This window comes from Suricata suricatta, chromosome 5 (assembly GCF_006229205.1).
Source record: "Suricata suricatta isolate VVHF042 chromosome 5, meerkat_22Aug2017_6uvM2_HiC, whole genome shotgun sequence".
In the NCBI taxonomy this organism is placed as follows: domain Eukaryota; kingdom Metazoa; phylum Chordata; class Mammalia; order Carnivora; family Herpestidae; genus Suricata; species Suricata suricatta.
This window is the reverse complement of record NC_043704.1, coordinates 92575361-92591625: the sequence shown is the minus strand read 5'-3', so window position 1 is coordinate 92591625 and position 16265 is coordinate 92575361. Positions and strand designations below refer to the sequence as shown.

General features: G+C 40.4%; 1 protein-coding gene across 6 annotated transcripts in view; it reads left to right on the top strand.

Moving 5' to 3' along the window:
• The window catches only part of FNDC3B (fibronectin type III domain containing 3B), a 351431-nt gene extending 338610 nt beyond the window's left edge, over nucleotides 1-12821 (top strand). For 5 of the 6 annotated variants that reach the window (XM_029939867.1, XM_029939871.1, XM_029939868.1 and 2 more), the window contains one exon: nucleotides 9273-12821. In XM_029939867.1, the coding sequence (XP_029795727.1) occupies nucleotides 9273-9584 (312 nt within the window). In that variant the 3' untranslated portion in view covers nucleotides 9585-12821. The remainder of the gene's footprint in view (nucleotides 1-9272) is intronic. The other variant, XM_029939870.1, reaches the window with a different exon arrangement.
• Nucleotides 12822-16265: the final 3444 nt, after the last annotated feature.

Here is a 16265-nt window from a genome sequence, read left to right as displayed (position 1 = left end):
AACATTGTATTCCCCGTACCATGCTTTTGCACCTGTTCTTAGAAAAATGTTCTGCTGCTTGAAAGTGTGATGGCTGTTTTACATTGAGAAAGCAGCATTATTTGATCAATATCAGTACATTGCAAGCATTGCTAAAACACAGGTAAATTAATTCAGTAATGTAGATTTTATCAGCAGTGTGGCTGATTTTAATCTGTTTGTTTGGGGTGCCTGGCTGACTCAATCGGAAGAGCATGCAATTTGATTTTGGGGTCGTGAGTTCGAGCCCCACATTGGGTATAGAGATTACCCCCAATCTCTACATCTTTAAATAAAATCTTTAACATGAGTGGTTCATACAATTAAGCAACCGACTCTTGATCTCAGTTCTGGCCATGATCTCAGGGTTGTGTGTTCATTCCCCTCATTGGGCTCTGTACTGGTCATGAAGCCTACATATGTAAAAATTTCAACAATATACTTTTTAACCTGCTATTTGTTTAATGTTATATATTTAGACCCATGGATGTATAAACCCTAATGCAATACACATGTGTAGAACTCAGAATATATTTTTTATTGTAGTTATAAGCGAGTTTCTTATTGAAAATACATGAAAACATGGTACTCAGGGCAGGCTCAGTAGATGGGGACTGGCATTCTTCATCCACATAACCGTGTGTTTACTACATTTACCAAGAGATGATTAGGGTGGGTAGTGGTACATTAAAGCCACAGTTGAGTCAGGGACAATTTGTCCTGAAGTGGTTTTTGTTTTTGCTTCTCCCTGGTCAATAAGCATTCACTTAAACATGATGTTTTGAGTACTTCATTCAGTTGTTCTGGACATGAAATCGGAAATGAAACCTATTTATATTATGGGTGCAGAGTAATGGTTAAAATAATTATGCTCCAGAAATAACAGGCTTTGAAAACATAGAAGCAAAGCAGAAGGAAAGGGGAGATAATTTGCGCTGAGCGTATGGCAGAACCACAGGCTCTTAGGGAGACCTCAATCCCGGCACTAATCAGACAGCACCCACTAATGTCTGGGCTTGTGGTACTCGTCGTTTTCTCCATACGGGCACGTGGTTAGGCACTCAGCAAATGTCTCTTGCATGCATGCAAGAGGCAGTTTCAAAGAAACAGTGTTCTTTATAGTCAGAGTGGGAATAAGAGCAAGCTTCGGTGTGGGGTCGATCTAGAAGTGTTTGTAATTTAGGAGAGTATCTTTCTGCCTCCCAGGCTTATGTTTACAGGCAAATATGGCAAACGCCAGGCTTTTGCCGATGTTCTGGCTTATTCGCTTTCTTTAGTTCAGCTATCAAGATACGAGATGAGCACTTGGTCTTAATTATAAAACGGTCCCTTAAAGGAGTAAATCCTCACCTATAATTTGACTCTATATTAGAATGCATACATATTTTGGCTTTCCTGTCATTAATAAACATGCCAAGCACAAGTTTTTTCAAAGAAGCTTAAAACTTCTTCCCAGACAGTATTAATTATAAAGCATTCTGGAAGGAATGAAAATTATATGTATATGCAGGTGACTGATTTTTTTTTTTTTGCACAAGATAGAACATAGTTTGATACCTACATAAGAACGTAAAGCAAGATGATTTATATTCATACTCTAGAACAGAAGTATGAAAATTTACCAAATTTTATATAATTTTTGTGAAAAATATTTTTAACTTTATTTATTTATTTTGGGAAAGAGAGCATACAGGGAAGGGGCAGAAAGAGACGGAGAGAGAGAGAATCCCAGGCAGGCAGGCTCTACACTGTCAGTGTGATGCAAAGCCAGACCTGGGGCTTGAACTTACAAACCATGGGATCATAGCCATGTGCTGAAATGAAGACTCAGGTGCTTAACCCACTGAGCCACCCAGGAGCCCCTACAAAAAATATTTAATGAAAAAGAACAAGGAGTACCAAACTATAACACATTATCATGTGTTAGGGAAAGATTTGTGACAAATCATTAATTTTCTTGGTGCTCAGATTTGTTGCCTTAAGTAAACCTCTAAAACATCTGAAAACACCTTTACATTTAATTTGGTGGCATCTCTGAATACATTTTCATTTTATGTCATGTTTTAGGATGTAGTATTGGGACTTACCTTGGTTCTTCATGGCATCACATAAGAGCAGATCTTGCCTCACAGTAGCTCAGGACAACTGTTTGAAAGTCTTAGACTAAATATTTTTTAATGCCTTTCAGTTCAGTTCCCTAACATGCTTTTTATTTTTGCCTGAACAAAGGATCAAATCCAAAGCAAATTAACAGATCAACATGGGGACATTTAAAAGCCATCATTTATTTTATGGATTCTTACTTTTTTAGGTTTACAGGTTCCTTTAAGTATCTGATACAGGCCATCAGAAAAATACTCCCACATCCACTTAAAATTTATGAGACCAGTTCATATTGCATTCAGCGACTCCAGGTGTAGGACCCTGGTTTATTGAGAAACTATTAGGTGCTTTGTACCGTGGGAGAGCCCGACATGTAACTGAAGAGCTTATATGCCCGTCAGGGTGAAAACAGCAGACCCCCAAGAAGCAGTTCAGCAACAGTACCCTTACCTGTCCTCTTCAGCCCAGGGACAACGATGCTGCCCAGGACTGCGCCCTCTACAGAGGAGGCCTGCAGGTTGGCGGATCCCCTCTTGAGCTGGAGGGTTTCCCTCAGTTGTGTGATACTAGAATTAATTGACTTCACTCAGCCTCGGCCACTTTGTTGTAAAAGTAGGGATACTAATCCTCTAACTCAGGGTCACTATGAGCTTCAGGCTTCTCAGTAATGAGAAAGCACTATATAAATGACACGGCCATGCAGCCTCGCCTCCCTTTGCAGTTCTTGAGTAGGGCGACGTTAGTAAAGAGACCTCCGGGCCGCCTCCCCCAAAGACTCGCCTGGATAAAGGATTCCAACTGCAGAGCATGTTGTTCTGAATTAAGAGTCACAGATTCTTCATTTCAGTTCTCTGAACATTACTGTCCGTCCTCCTGTTTGGAAGAAACATGTCAAAATTACTTTAAGATCTATTGTACATCTGATCAAGAACAGAAATAGTCTTGATAAAAATAATATTGCTCCTATACTTATTGAGATATTATGATTGGTTACTTCAATAAAGGCATTCTTAAATGGAGCTATGCCTTTTAAATTGGGTTCAGGCAGGAGGAAAAACCCATAATGGTGCCCCTGTCAAAATGAATGAAAATAAAAGGACACGCGGCACGGCCTGCCATCCTGATGCAGAGAGCTCCGTGGCCCCATGAAAAGTCACTTCAGTGGAGGCACCACTGTGTGCAGACAGGGTGAACTTGTGGTTTGTGAGCCTCTGACTCTGACTGTTTACACACAAACAACTCTGTTATCTCCAACCTCAGGAACCAGAATCCTCAGGAAATGGGGTGTTGGAGTTGTTTTAATTTTTTCCTTAGCTAAGAATCCAAAACCCGGGGTGCCTAGCTGGCTCAGTCGGTTAGAGTATGTGACTCTTGATCTCGGAGTTGTGAGTTCAAGCCCCGTGTTAGGTGTGGAGCCGACTTAAAATACAAAGAAAGAATTAGTCCAAAAGGCTTAGTAAGCACCGTTGACTCTTTCTAAAATACATTAGAAACTATATTTTCTATTAATGCACTAAAAACTTTAAATTTATTGTTAATGATTCCATTTTTTACAGTGATGGCTTCACCAGTACTAAAAATTCTTTTCTGTTGCCTCTGTGATTTGTGTGTTCTAATATTTAATGTTTCCTTGTTTCTGATAACTCTCCTCTCTTTTCAAACCGTGTGGTATAAGAACAACTGCTCTTGAGTCTTTGAGAGTTCTAATTAGAGGACATTCACTGTGCATCTACTTAGTTGAGGCTATCCATGGTGCTGGTGACTGTGGCTAATAGAACACAGTCCCAAGCTCAATACGTTTACCATATTTTTAAAAAGATTTTTGAGTTGGCAATGCTTGAAAAGGGGGGAGCTGTTCCAATTAAAACACCAAGAATGGCTAAAAGAAAAACATTTACAAATTAAAGCCTAAGTTTTAATTGGACTTGTCATTAGAAGTTCCCTTTGATTAGACATTCATTTTTCCTTCATTAAAGCTTTTTGCCAAATGGTACGAGAAAAGTAGCATTCCTTTGCTTTCTACAAACATTTTCAGAGATCTTCATTACAGGAAGTTAGAGTTGAGAAGAGCCATCAAAACGAATATATGAGGTCTCTGTTCAGGTTTCCATGAATTGGAAAGAATTTCCTAAGAATGAAATCTACTTCTAGGCCGGCTTTCTTCAAAAGCTCTATCTGTGCAAATTCTGGAAGCCCTAGAACTCATTTAAATAAATATAAGTGAACGTTTATATCCAGTTTCCAGAAGTCTCAAAAACGTCTGTGGGGATACGTTATTAACTGGTTTCCTTCAACGAGATCATTGAGGGAAGAAATTAAGAGTCCACATCACAGAAATGCTGCCCACGCCTTTGCGTGGCACAGACCGAGTGGGGACACTGCTCTCCAGCCAGCAGGAGGGAAAGGCAGCGTTTTCCTTCAGAGGCAGCAGGAAGCAGGATGGGGAGATCTGGGAGCTGTTTCATGGAAGCACCAGAGAGACCGTGGGCCTGTCTGGGAAGACCAAGTCAGGCCATGAGAACTGGACCTCATGTCAAACTGTGGTCGTTCGCTGAGGAGTAAAGCAGAGAGCAGGTGGTGGCAGCCCTGCCTGCCGGGCGGATGGGACAGGCAGAGCTGGGGAGGTTCCAGGGGTGAGAGTGGGATCTTGTCTGGGCTCTGCCACCGCCCTTATTTGCTATGAGTCCTTAAGAAATGACCAGGCTTTCTGATCCTCACTTTATCTCTAATCAGGATGATTGATTTTGATAAAGTTGGCTTACCTTCAGCATCGTGTTCACACAAAGCATTCTTCACATACAGTTTCTCATTTAACCCTCAATCCTCTTAGAGTTAGGTTAGGTACTGTTACTGTCCCCATGTTAAAGATGAGAAAATTAAGGCTCAAAGGTGTTGAGCTGCCAATATTCACAAACCTAGAAAGTAACGGAGCAAGAATTTAGAGTTGGGATCCTGATTCTAGTCCGTGCTTGAGAAGAGAAGGCCCGCTTGCCTCCCACTTCCCCGGGTTTGCCTGGAGGAGAAGAGCTCCCACAGCTACAGTCTTTCAGCCTGTGATAAGTACAAACAAATACTTCAGAAGGTGTGGCCTCTTCAGTAAGAGAGATCTAGCAGGAAATCTTACAGCTAAGCTGTAGATGATGGCTTCTCTCCAACTCAGCAAACATCCCAGTGCTAACTTCTCACCATAGAATCAGAATGGATTGTTTACTGGTACCTTGCAGATAAGAAACCAGAGCTGTGTGGCAAGTGTGGAAGGACCTTTATCAAATTGGTCCCATGGGTTGCAAATCATTCCCTCCAGGAATGGTTGCAATAGTTTCCAAGAAAAAGGTTTTCTCAGAAAATACCAACTTGAGCATTTAAACTTAAGAAATTAAATCTAAGAATGTAAAGAACATTCACAGTTAAAGATTTCCTTTAATGAAAAAACATGTACACCATTTGTTTTCTTGAGACTACTCACATGTTGGGAAATAAATCATAGACCGTTCCGCCGTGGTGTAGTTGGAACTCCTGTGTAGCTGGCAGTGTGTGGGTTGGGGCCGTCACCACCACAACAAGCTCATCTTAAACCATCATTTAACTAAAATCATCATTGGAGCAGTGAGAGACCACTCCTTTAGTGGTCTCTTAGTGTCCTGTCCCTTGCCCTGGCCGGCGGGGCGGTAAATCGTTGCGGGTCCGTTCCTGAGGGAGGGAGAGAGAGTAGGGCAGGAAGGCAAGCACAGAGAGTGAGGCAAGACAAGCAATTCTGATCAAGCCCCTTTATTGAAAAGGAATGAAACCTTTATACGATTAGGGGCGGGAAACTGGCCCAGGTTGGTTGCCAGGTAACAGAGTCAAATGATTATTAGAGAAAGGGGAAACCGAAACTGAAACTCCAAACACAGCATCAAAGGAAGCACCCAGACTTTCGTCTGCAATACCGGGCAGGGTGAAGATTAGCGCTGCATAAGCCCGAATGCGGTTTGATCTTTTGTTCATATTGGCTTTTCTCATCTGGCCCAGTATGACTGTCTCCAAATCCTGGACCAGGAAATGCACTCTCCTAGCCTCCAGATGTAAATCTTGCTTTTTGGTTGCTCCCTGGAGAGCGATATATCCTTGCCTGAGGCGGCCAAAACTCGGCAGCTCCCAACATCTTAGTACCAGAGAGGGGTGGTCTTCTTACAGCTCTTTCATACTTGGTTGCTCCAGCCCAGTTCTGTCTATGACTCCAGTTGCTAATGCTCTTGCTATGACTTTTAAAGAAATAAGGTAACTCACCAAGGGGAGCATGCTTAAAGTCTTACGAAAGGCCCAGCAACAGCAATGATGAATCTGGATAATCATAAGAGACAAGAGACAAACAATTGGTTTTCTGGCACTTAATCACTAGACAAAAGTATAATAAATAAGACACTTAAAGCCTACTTGTAAAGTCTGAAAATGAGGGCAGAAAAAGTCTTAAGAAAAAAGACTAAATATCTGGGGCATCTCGGTGGCTCAGTCGGTTAAGCATCCAACTTCAGCTCAGGTCATGATCTCATAGTTCATGGGTTCAAGCCCCACATTGGGCTCTGTGCTGATGGCTCAGAGCCTAAAGCCTGCTTCAGATTCTGTGTCTCCCTCTCTTTGCCTCTCCACTACTCATGCTCTTTCTCTGTGTCTCTCAGAAATGATATTTAGCCTTAGAACTTTTTTTAAAATATCTAAGTGAAAGTTGGTAGTTGGGTCTCTCTAAACTGTGAGACCCTTTCACTGTTGTTCTTTGCCCAACACTAAATGCATGGCCAGTATACTCTGTTCATTGGTGGTATGTCCTAGTTCTTGGTAATTGGTAGAAGTTTATACACCAGGCTTTAAAAACACTCAACATTTGTAGATCCCCACTAACTCTAGAGCTGACAAGAGCTTCAGACAAAATTGAGAACACTGGAAATACTTTTTATTTTCTAGGGGATTTGTATTCATGGGCAAAAATGAAAGCTTTACTAAGTTATCCTGTAGCTAGGTTGAAAATGCGTATGCTGTATCACTTTTAATTGCTGTGTATTGTTAATATATTTGAAGTCATTTTTAAGCTCTAAATGGTATAATAGCTTACTTTTACTGTGCAGTGATAATTACCAGGCATATTTTACATGCTTTATCAATGCTCAGTGCCATTCGTACAGGAAAGATTCCAGTTAATTTTACTGTCTTGTTTAGCAACTCGTCAGCCAAGTCTCTTATTGATTTGCTTGAGTTCCAGGTACTTTTTTCCTGTCTCTATTCACCGATTCTAATGTGAGCCATGAATTTTCGTGTAATTTTGATGTGATTATCATTTTCTCCAAGTTTGAGCCTCACCATACTTTGATAGAAGAGCCTTGTGAGACCTCCCTTTCACAGAGATGTCTCTGAGTAAACTGGTAGTTTTAAGGTCCCCATAATAGTAAGCCTCGTGGCAATTCTATTAGAGGTAACAAAGGGGAAGAAAATATCCCAGATCCTTAATGGAAAAAACAGATTGTCTTAAGCATTTACTGTCTGTATGACCAGATGGACCATTGAATTATTTAAATGTTAATTTGTGATAAACTGGACTGTTAATCAAAAGATTTTTTTTTCAAGAAAACAATTAGGCAGTTATCTCCCATGAAACTGGGAGAAAATATTTGTGAGATGTATCTGACAAAGGATTTATATCCAGATTATAAAAAGAGCTCCTCCAAATTACTAAAAGTAAGCAATTAAAAATAGGCAAAAAGATTTGAACATACTCTTCACAAAGGAAGGTATATGAATGACCAATAAGCAAATGAAAATGTAGGAAACAAAATTAGGCATCAGACAAATGCAAATGAGATAGCATTATCACCCAGCAGAATGGCTAAAATATAAATGACCGACAATAACAAACGTTGATGAGGATGTGGCGCAACCAGAACGCTCCTCCTTTGTCGGCAGAAGTACAAAGCAATGTAATCACTTGGGAAAACTGTTTCTCATGAAGTGAAATGTAGACTTTCCTGTGACCCAGCACTTCTTCTCCTAGGTATTTGCTCGAGGAAAATAAAAACTTGAGTCCTCAAAGATTTGTACACAGATGCTATTAGCAGCCTTCTCATATAAAAGCTCTGAACTGGAAAAAAAATGCAAATGTCCATCAAAAAGAGAATGGATAGGGGTGCCTGGTTAGCTCAGCTGGTTAAGCCTCCGACTTCAGCTCAGGTCAGATCTCACATTCGTGGGTTCGAGCCCCATGTCAGGCTCTGTGCTGACAGCTAGCTCAGAGCCTGGAGCCTGCTTCCGGTTCTGTCTCTCCTTCTCTCTCTGCCCCTCCCCCTCTCATGCTCTCTTTCTGTATCAAAAGATAAAACATTAAAAAGAAAATTAAAAAAAAAAAAAAAAGAATGGATACATTGAGGTATAGGCAGGTGATGGGTCACTGCTGAATCCATAACATGGATAAATCTTGTGGCACAAGGGGGCAGGCATGAAGTGGGATTCCATTTATATGAACTTCTAGAACAGGCCAAACTAATTACAGAAACAAGTCAGAATATCTTTTGTTTGTTTGTTTGTTTGTTTGTTGGAGAAGCATTCGTGAGCAGGCTCCACACCATCAGTGCAGAGCCCTTATGTGGGGCTGGAACTCACAATCCATGAGATCATGACCTGAGGCAAGATCAAGAGTCAGATGCTTAACCAACTGAGCTGGAAGTAGGATATCTTAATGGGCAAGTGTCACACGGCGTGTGCGACTGTCAAAAATCATCCAACTGAAACTTCGCATTGTACTGTTTGTACAGCTTTTTAATTGTTTCCACTTTGAAAATGCTAATTTGTTCTGTGGACCAAGATCTGTGGCTCTTTGTAAGAATTAAATCATCTTCTAATTTACAACCTAAATTCTTATTACAATTTAGTCCGATGCATATTTATTACTTAGTTCAGCTGCAATTGTAGTCACTAAATTTTGTATTATATTGATTCAGAGTGAGTTCGAACACCTTCGTTACTGTTGGATGAAATACAGACTGGGAGAGATAACCCGTCTATATCATTTTTGTTATTATGGAGTAAAGCCAGATCCACAAGGCCCTCAGTGTTCTAGAATTATTCTGTTAGACCACAGTGTTGCTACAGTTAACTGATGAGGACGTTTTCATTTTCCCTGCAAGGTCTACAAGGGAGAAGAAGCAACATTCCAGATCTCAGGCCTCCAGACCAACACAGACTACAGGTTCCGTGTGTGCGTGTGCCGGCGCTGCGTGGACACCTCTCAGGAGCTAAGCGGAGCGTTCAGCCCCTCCGCGGCTTTTGTATTACAGCGAAGCGAGGTCATGCTCGCAGGGGACACGGGGAGCGTAGACGATCCCAGAATGAAGAGCATGATGCCTACTGACGAACAGTTTGCAGCCCTCATTGTGGTCGGCTTCGCAACTTTGTCCATTTTGTTTGCCTTTATATTACAGTACTTCTTAATGAAGTAAACAAACCCAACAAAACTAGAGGTATGAATTTAATGCTACACATTTTAATACACACATTTATTCAGATACTCCCCTTTTTAAACCCTTTTGTTCTTTGATTTATATACTTCTCTTGTTTTACAGATTTAGCTAGGAAAAAGAATATCAGTGTTTTGGTGCACCTTTTTGAAATGCAAAACTAGGAAGAGACTAAACTGGATTTTTTTTTTTTTTCTAAAGAAGAAAAGCAAACCAGATACCAAAAGCTAGCTTTCGTATGTTTTCTTTTAAATCTTCAGATTTGCCTTTATTCTGTTTTCACTGATGTCTTTTGCAAGCCTTTGGTTTTTTTTTTTTTTTCCATGTTACAGTTTAGTAATTTATATTCACCAGTCACTTCTTTTGTCTTGATCATCTGTATCTGTGAACATGAATCACAGTGTGTAGTTACAGGTCTAGGCTTCCAGTGTTGTCAGAGTATTCGCACACAACTACAACTACAACAACAACGTACAGAAGATGTGTTCGCTCAGATAAGGCTGCCCTAAACAACCGTTTTGTCACTCAGTCGTTTAACCGTGTTTAGCTCATTTGAATCAAAATGTGTACTTTAAAATGTTTTAATAATCTGTATTTCTTCTGATTTTAACACTATATGAGCTGCCTAAGAAATCAAGTAACCAAAATGCACCTATAAATTACGGAGCATTGTAGATTTTACCCCATCGATTCATAGCAGTAATTTTCAGAGGGCATTGTGCAATAGTTAGTTGTTTCCTTGTTCAGCTGTTTTAAAAGCTGCTTTAACTTGTTTGTCTGTCTTTGTGTAGAACTACTTCTAACCTTAATCACTAGAGTTATTATATTCTGTTATGTTTGACCAGAGTTATATGGTGAGAACTGGTGACTGTTTAGTGCCTCTGCCCATCGTCCATGATTTATACTAATTGTGAGCAGTCTTCTTACACGTCAGCTCGTTGTTTTGGAAAGATTTGCTGTTAGGCTGTTCTTTGAGGTATCCATGAAGTGATCGAATTTCAATACCTTGATTCCACGCACATCGTATTAATCTAACAGCAGATGAAAACAGATAAAACCCAAATGAGAGTCATCTAAATTTGTAGTTCTTATTTTTGTGGGGTCGACCTGGCCATGTGTGGAGAGGGAATGATATTTGGTGGTAAGCACGGGATGTTTGGAGGCGAAGGAGCCTAGATTCTCTCCCTGGATATGTCACTAACTTGCTGCGTGACCTGAACACGTCACTTTACCTCTCTGTGCCTCAGTTTCCCATGCATTAAAAATAAAATGAAATAAAACAAAATGGGGATTCTAATGTTTGTAAGTGCTTTGAGATCCTTGATCAACAGGTGCTATTGGAGTGCAAAGTGTTACTCTTGCATGTTTATTCTGAGTCATGAGATAATCAAGTTTAACCCAAAGTCATTGGATTATTTATATGAAGTCCATAATGTTCGAGTACCTCAGGGACATTTAAGAGTTGGAGGTGCAAATATATTCCAAAAGGGTGCAACAGACACAGTGTATCCCCCTGCTTCTGTTTTTGTATATTTTTGCTACTTGGTTTTTCTTGATCATAGCGATTTTGTGCTTGGTCTATGTTGTCTTAAGATGCAGTATCCTGTACTAGCTTATAATATTCCCATACCAAAGTCATGGGGAAACCAACATTATTTTGTTTTTGGTTTATTTATACTATATTCTGCATACAGTACTTTAAATGCCAATTACAGTGCAATCTTTATTTATTGTAAAATTTTTTAAATGTACTTATGTACTAATTTCCCCTTGTAGCATGTTATTTTTTGTGTGTGTTTTATACTTTTGTAATTTTAGGTCAGTCTTGTTCCTTGGCAACATCATCTGTAGTATTATCAATCTTCTGACATTTTCTTGTGTTTTTAAAGATAAGAGCATCTAGTGCATTAAATGCCAAAAAAAAAAAAAATTTCATGATCAGTGATTGAAACGTTTACAGGTACCCAAAAATCCATGATCATCTCTTGAAAGGAAGTGCTAAGGTCAACGAATTATTCTGTGTGCCTATATTGATGTAGTAAGTACTAGAGACTTTTGTATTTTCTAATTGACCATAATAGCTTAATTGGCCTTGCAAAGTGATGGCATCAAGGTAAATACATTTTTGCCAAAGTTCTGGCCTTCCAAAATTCGGCCCTCTGCACAATTATGTATTAAGACCCACTAGACCGGGGATCTGCGTTTTCTGAGACCATTTCATGCAGGTGTTCTGGGGGGAGAAGGCATTTTTTAAGCAATGAAGATTCAAGTGTGTACAAAAACCCTGATTGCGGGGGGAACCCTGTCCCTTTTTGGAAACACTTCAGAACTGCTGCTATAAAGAAATTCTCTGAATTGGTTGAAATGTTTTAAACGAAAGAATACTTCAGGCCAAGACTGCTAGAGTACTTTATCTTTTTGAGATTGTCATCCTGTTGACCCACCAGAAAGCTGAAGTGTATGAAATACCAGCTGCCGGCACTTTATTTTATTGTTCTCCATGATTTGGTGTCCATGATCACCCCTTTGGTCAAGACATTATTGCTCCATCTGGCACTGTTTTCTATCACAAATATGTATATGTGACATTGATAATGTAACTCTATGTATATCGCCGTTACACACGAACAATAAAATAAAGTGTTATATCCACCTTATTTCTCTTGCCCTTTTGCAATCCGTAGGAATGAGTGAGTGGCTGACTTCTGATGCTCTGTATGTCACATTTCCTCCCTGGCACAAGAAATTCCAGTCATGTGATGCAAACTGCCCTTTGTCCTCAAAGAAACTGTTTAAAAAGGAAACTTTTTTAAAAGATTTTTTTCATAGGATCTGCCTTGTTCTTATCAACTTGAAATGTTGGCATTTTCTAACTGTGTTTTGTTGGCTACGGTAAATCAGTATTCCTGTCAAAATTGAAAAGTGCCCTAATTGAATGTGTTTGAATGTTATCCTTGCACAGTTCTTTAAATTGAAAGACAAAATGTTTTACCTCACTGTTGGACATACATTCCAAGGTTTTCAACTCTAGGAGAAAAAAAAAATAATCATGTTTTCCTGTATTGTAAATTTTAGACTATTTCATATACATTGTATTAAAACTGCCATATCAGTTTTAATGTGTAGATTTGCAAATACTATGCTATATGTAATACCTAACTGTATCTGTAGTGTATATGTAATATATTTATGCCCAATAAATGTTTTCATTCTTTCTGACTTAAGTAGGGTTTTTCTGCCATGAATAGGATTGCTTTTATTGTTGTTGCTGTTGTTATTTTTAAAAATGTAAACCACATCCCCAAAGTTGCACATTCAAATGCCTTTTGAGGTCACGCAGGTGACTTCTAAAATTGCAGCTGAACCCAAGGTCCTGTAAGATCACAGGCCACAATCACATGTGCTAATGTTTCAAAAGAAGCTAAGGATTCAGATTTCCCTATATGGGATCAGCTAAAATGTGATTACGGACAACACAGGCCTGGGAGCTGCCATTTCGTTCTTTGTCAGAGTCTGCGTCCCTTACCGATTATCCAAATGCCAAACGTTAGGGACTCAGGCCTACCTGTGTGCACACGGAGACCCGGAATGCTGTCTCTCCAAGACAAACTCCCAGGGTTTCGACCTCCTTCTTCCCTCCCCTGGGTCGCATTCAACAACAACAGCAGCAATAAAGCACCGTGCCCCTGCTATGGCCACGGCCTCATCATGTTTAGATTGTTTTGCTAGGAATCTCTCTTCGTCTCATTTCTGGAGAGAAAAAGATGTATAGAAAAACTGTTTCTCTAAGAGTAAGCTTTGCGTTATAAAGAGTGATAGCCAGTTTGGGGCGTAAAAGCGACAAATTGAATTTTGCATGCTCCTAACATTGCACTGAAAATCTAGTAAAGAGTTGTTGTAGAACCACAACTCCCCTCAACACTGGGAAGAATGGGAAGCATTCGAATTTTGGAATTCTAATTTCTCAGGGAGAGGAATGAGCATCACCTCAATTTACATGCAGAATACGCTGAAGTCTCAAAACTGACAGAAACCTGCCCTTCTGAACTGATGATGAAGGGGAAAGGAGCCTAAAATCCTACTAGTTGAAAGAGGTTTCAGATGCCATTGGATCTGTATTCCTTCCAGGCTATTTTGTTTTCAGCTGGACAGCAGAAAACTTACAGAAGCCTGTACGTTCCTTCTCAAAAGGTAAAATAGAAAGTCCCTAGCATGGGAGAAGCAATCCACAGTTGAGAGTAAAGGTACCATATCAGAAATGGGATTCGGTGAATGTATGCATACAGGAAATAGTAAGCGTCTTACCTAGGGAGCCTTATGGGCCAAAAAGAAAGATCTAAAGATCATCAATGAAATGGTTCAGCCAGAACACTCTTGGGTGGTTAGTCTCAGCCCCGGGCTGCACTGTAATATCCCCTGCAGTGCTTTTCAAAACCCCTACACCCACATCATACTCTAGATCAATAAAATGAGTATTTCCCGGAACATCGGTGTGTTTTTTTTTTTTTTAAGCCCCCCGGGTGCTTCCTCTCTGTAGCCAGGATTGAGAACCACTGCCCTGCGGTTGAACCGCTCGCACCACAATCCTCTGTCAGCTTTGGAGTCCTCCAGCTTAATGCTGAGTGAGCAGACCTCTGATGAAAGCCGCTAACATGAAAAGCCAAAGCCAACAGCTTAGAAGATTCAGAGACTAAGGGAGGAGCAGCTTCAGAAAACCATTGTTTCTCTCCCAAGAGATGAGAAGAAATAAATCTTTAGACTAAGGACAGAATGCTATTGAAAAGGATGCTTGAAGAATGTGGAAATGCTCTCATATTAAAAATTCAGAAGGTTTAGAAGCTGCAATTAAGAGAATAACCCCCCAAATAGAGAAAACAGAAATGAAACCATAGAAGATTAAGATCAGACCAGGACATTCAATATCCAAGTAGTAGGCACTTGGGAAACAACAGAGAAACGCTGGTGTTTTCAGAATGAAAGGGCAGGAGGGTGCTCAGCACGATGGGTGAAAATAAACCTCCACCAAGGCACACCATCTTAAAATTTTAAAACAGTGGGTCTAAGAGAAGCACGCAAGAATGTAGGAAAGTGGTCACATAAGAAGGATTAGAAATCAGAATAGCTTTATACTGCTCAGTAGCAACACTGAAAGCTAGAAATCAGTAAGGCAAGTATGTCAAGATTTGAAAGATGAAGATTTCCCACCTGCTTACTCTTGGCCAAGTGTGAAGTATCATAAAGACATTTTTAGAAATGTGAGATCTCACAAATTTGCCTCCCATGTTCCCTTTCTCAGAAGCTACAAAAGGATATGCTCTCCCATATGGGCAAATAAACCAAGAAAGAAGAATCCATGGGATTCTGCCCCCAGTGCTTTTCATGCAGGTTAGAAGTTGACTGTCCAGCCCTTTGCCCCAAAAGGATTTATGTAACTTTCACTTTATCTTCCTCCTACCCCCACCCCAGCACCATGTTTGCATAACTGCCCCCCCCAAACAGGGACAAAAATGACCCTTTTAAAACTAACGATGAGATCTGTGTACAGCTACCCTTTATTCAGAGTGGTGACTAAAAAAAAAAAAAAAAAAAAAAGTTCCCACCTCTACTGCTGGACTGGAGGGGGGGAGAGTATGCGTGGGAGAGCAAGCTGCCTCACCTCTGCAGCACACAGCCCATTCTCTGGCACACAGGAGAAGCTAAAACAAAGTTGACTTGAGCTCACTAGACTAATTTTGAGGTAGGAAAAGTCCATATGGCAGTGATGTAATCCAAAAGACCTGTTGCTCCAAACCACAGTCTTTCCCATGGGCGTGTTATTTTTGGTGCAGTATTTTCATTTTAATTGAAGTAGTTGTCAATAATTTATCATTTAAAATGTGGAAATTTCAGGGCACCTGGGTGGCTCAGTCAGTCGAGCATCTGACTTCGGCTCAGATCATGATCCCACAGTTGGTGGGTTCGAGCCCCATGTCAGGCTCTGTGCTGACAGCTCAGAGCCTGGAGCCTGCTTTGGATTCTGTGTCTCCCTCTCTCTGCCTGCCTCTCTCTCTCTCTCAACAATAAACATTAAAAAATATTTTAATGTGGAAATTTTATTCAAAATACTGGGATTCCAGATTGTACTAAAATTTGGAAGACCTGACAACGGAAGGTCTTGTTCTACAATGATGGTGCTCAACAGAGGTGAATGATTGTTAGTTTGGGCACGTGCTGCACCGTTGAGCACCTTTCTCACCATATTCTTGACCAGAATATGGATGATCTTGTCTCTTCTAGTAGAAGAACATCACCTTTTACCCATCTCTGTCAAAAGTGAGTAAAATGGTGTGTGGGGTGGAGGGAGGGTGGGGAGACAAGATTTCCAAGAATTTGATGGAGAACATCTGTTATATCTGCTTCTCCATCAAAGCAACAAAAACAGTGGCAAAAAGCAAAATGCCAACATCGAGTTTTTTGGAACTCTGGAAATTAACTAAAGCCTCGTAACAATCTGAACCTTGATAAGAACACCAGGCTTTGTGTTTTTTAACCTCAATCTACTACCCCTCTCCCAAGCTTCACAGTAGCCTTGAAGATGAGCCCTGCAGCCACCAGAGGGAGCATGCTGGGTTTGGAGTACCTCAAAATAGCTCCACTTCAGAGCAGTGTCACTATTTAACAAAC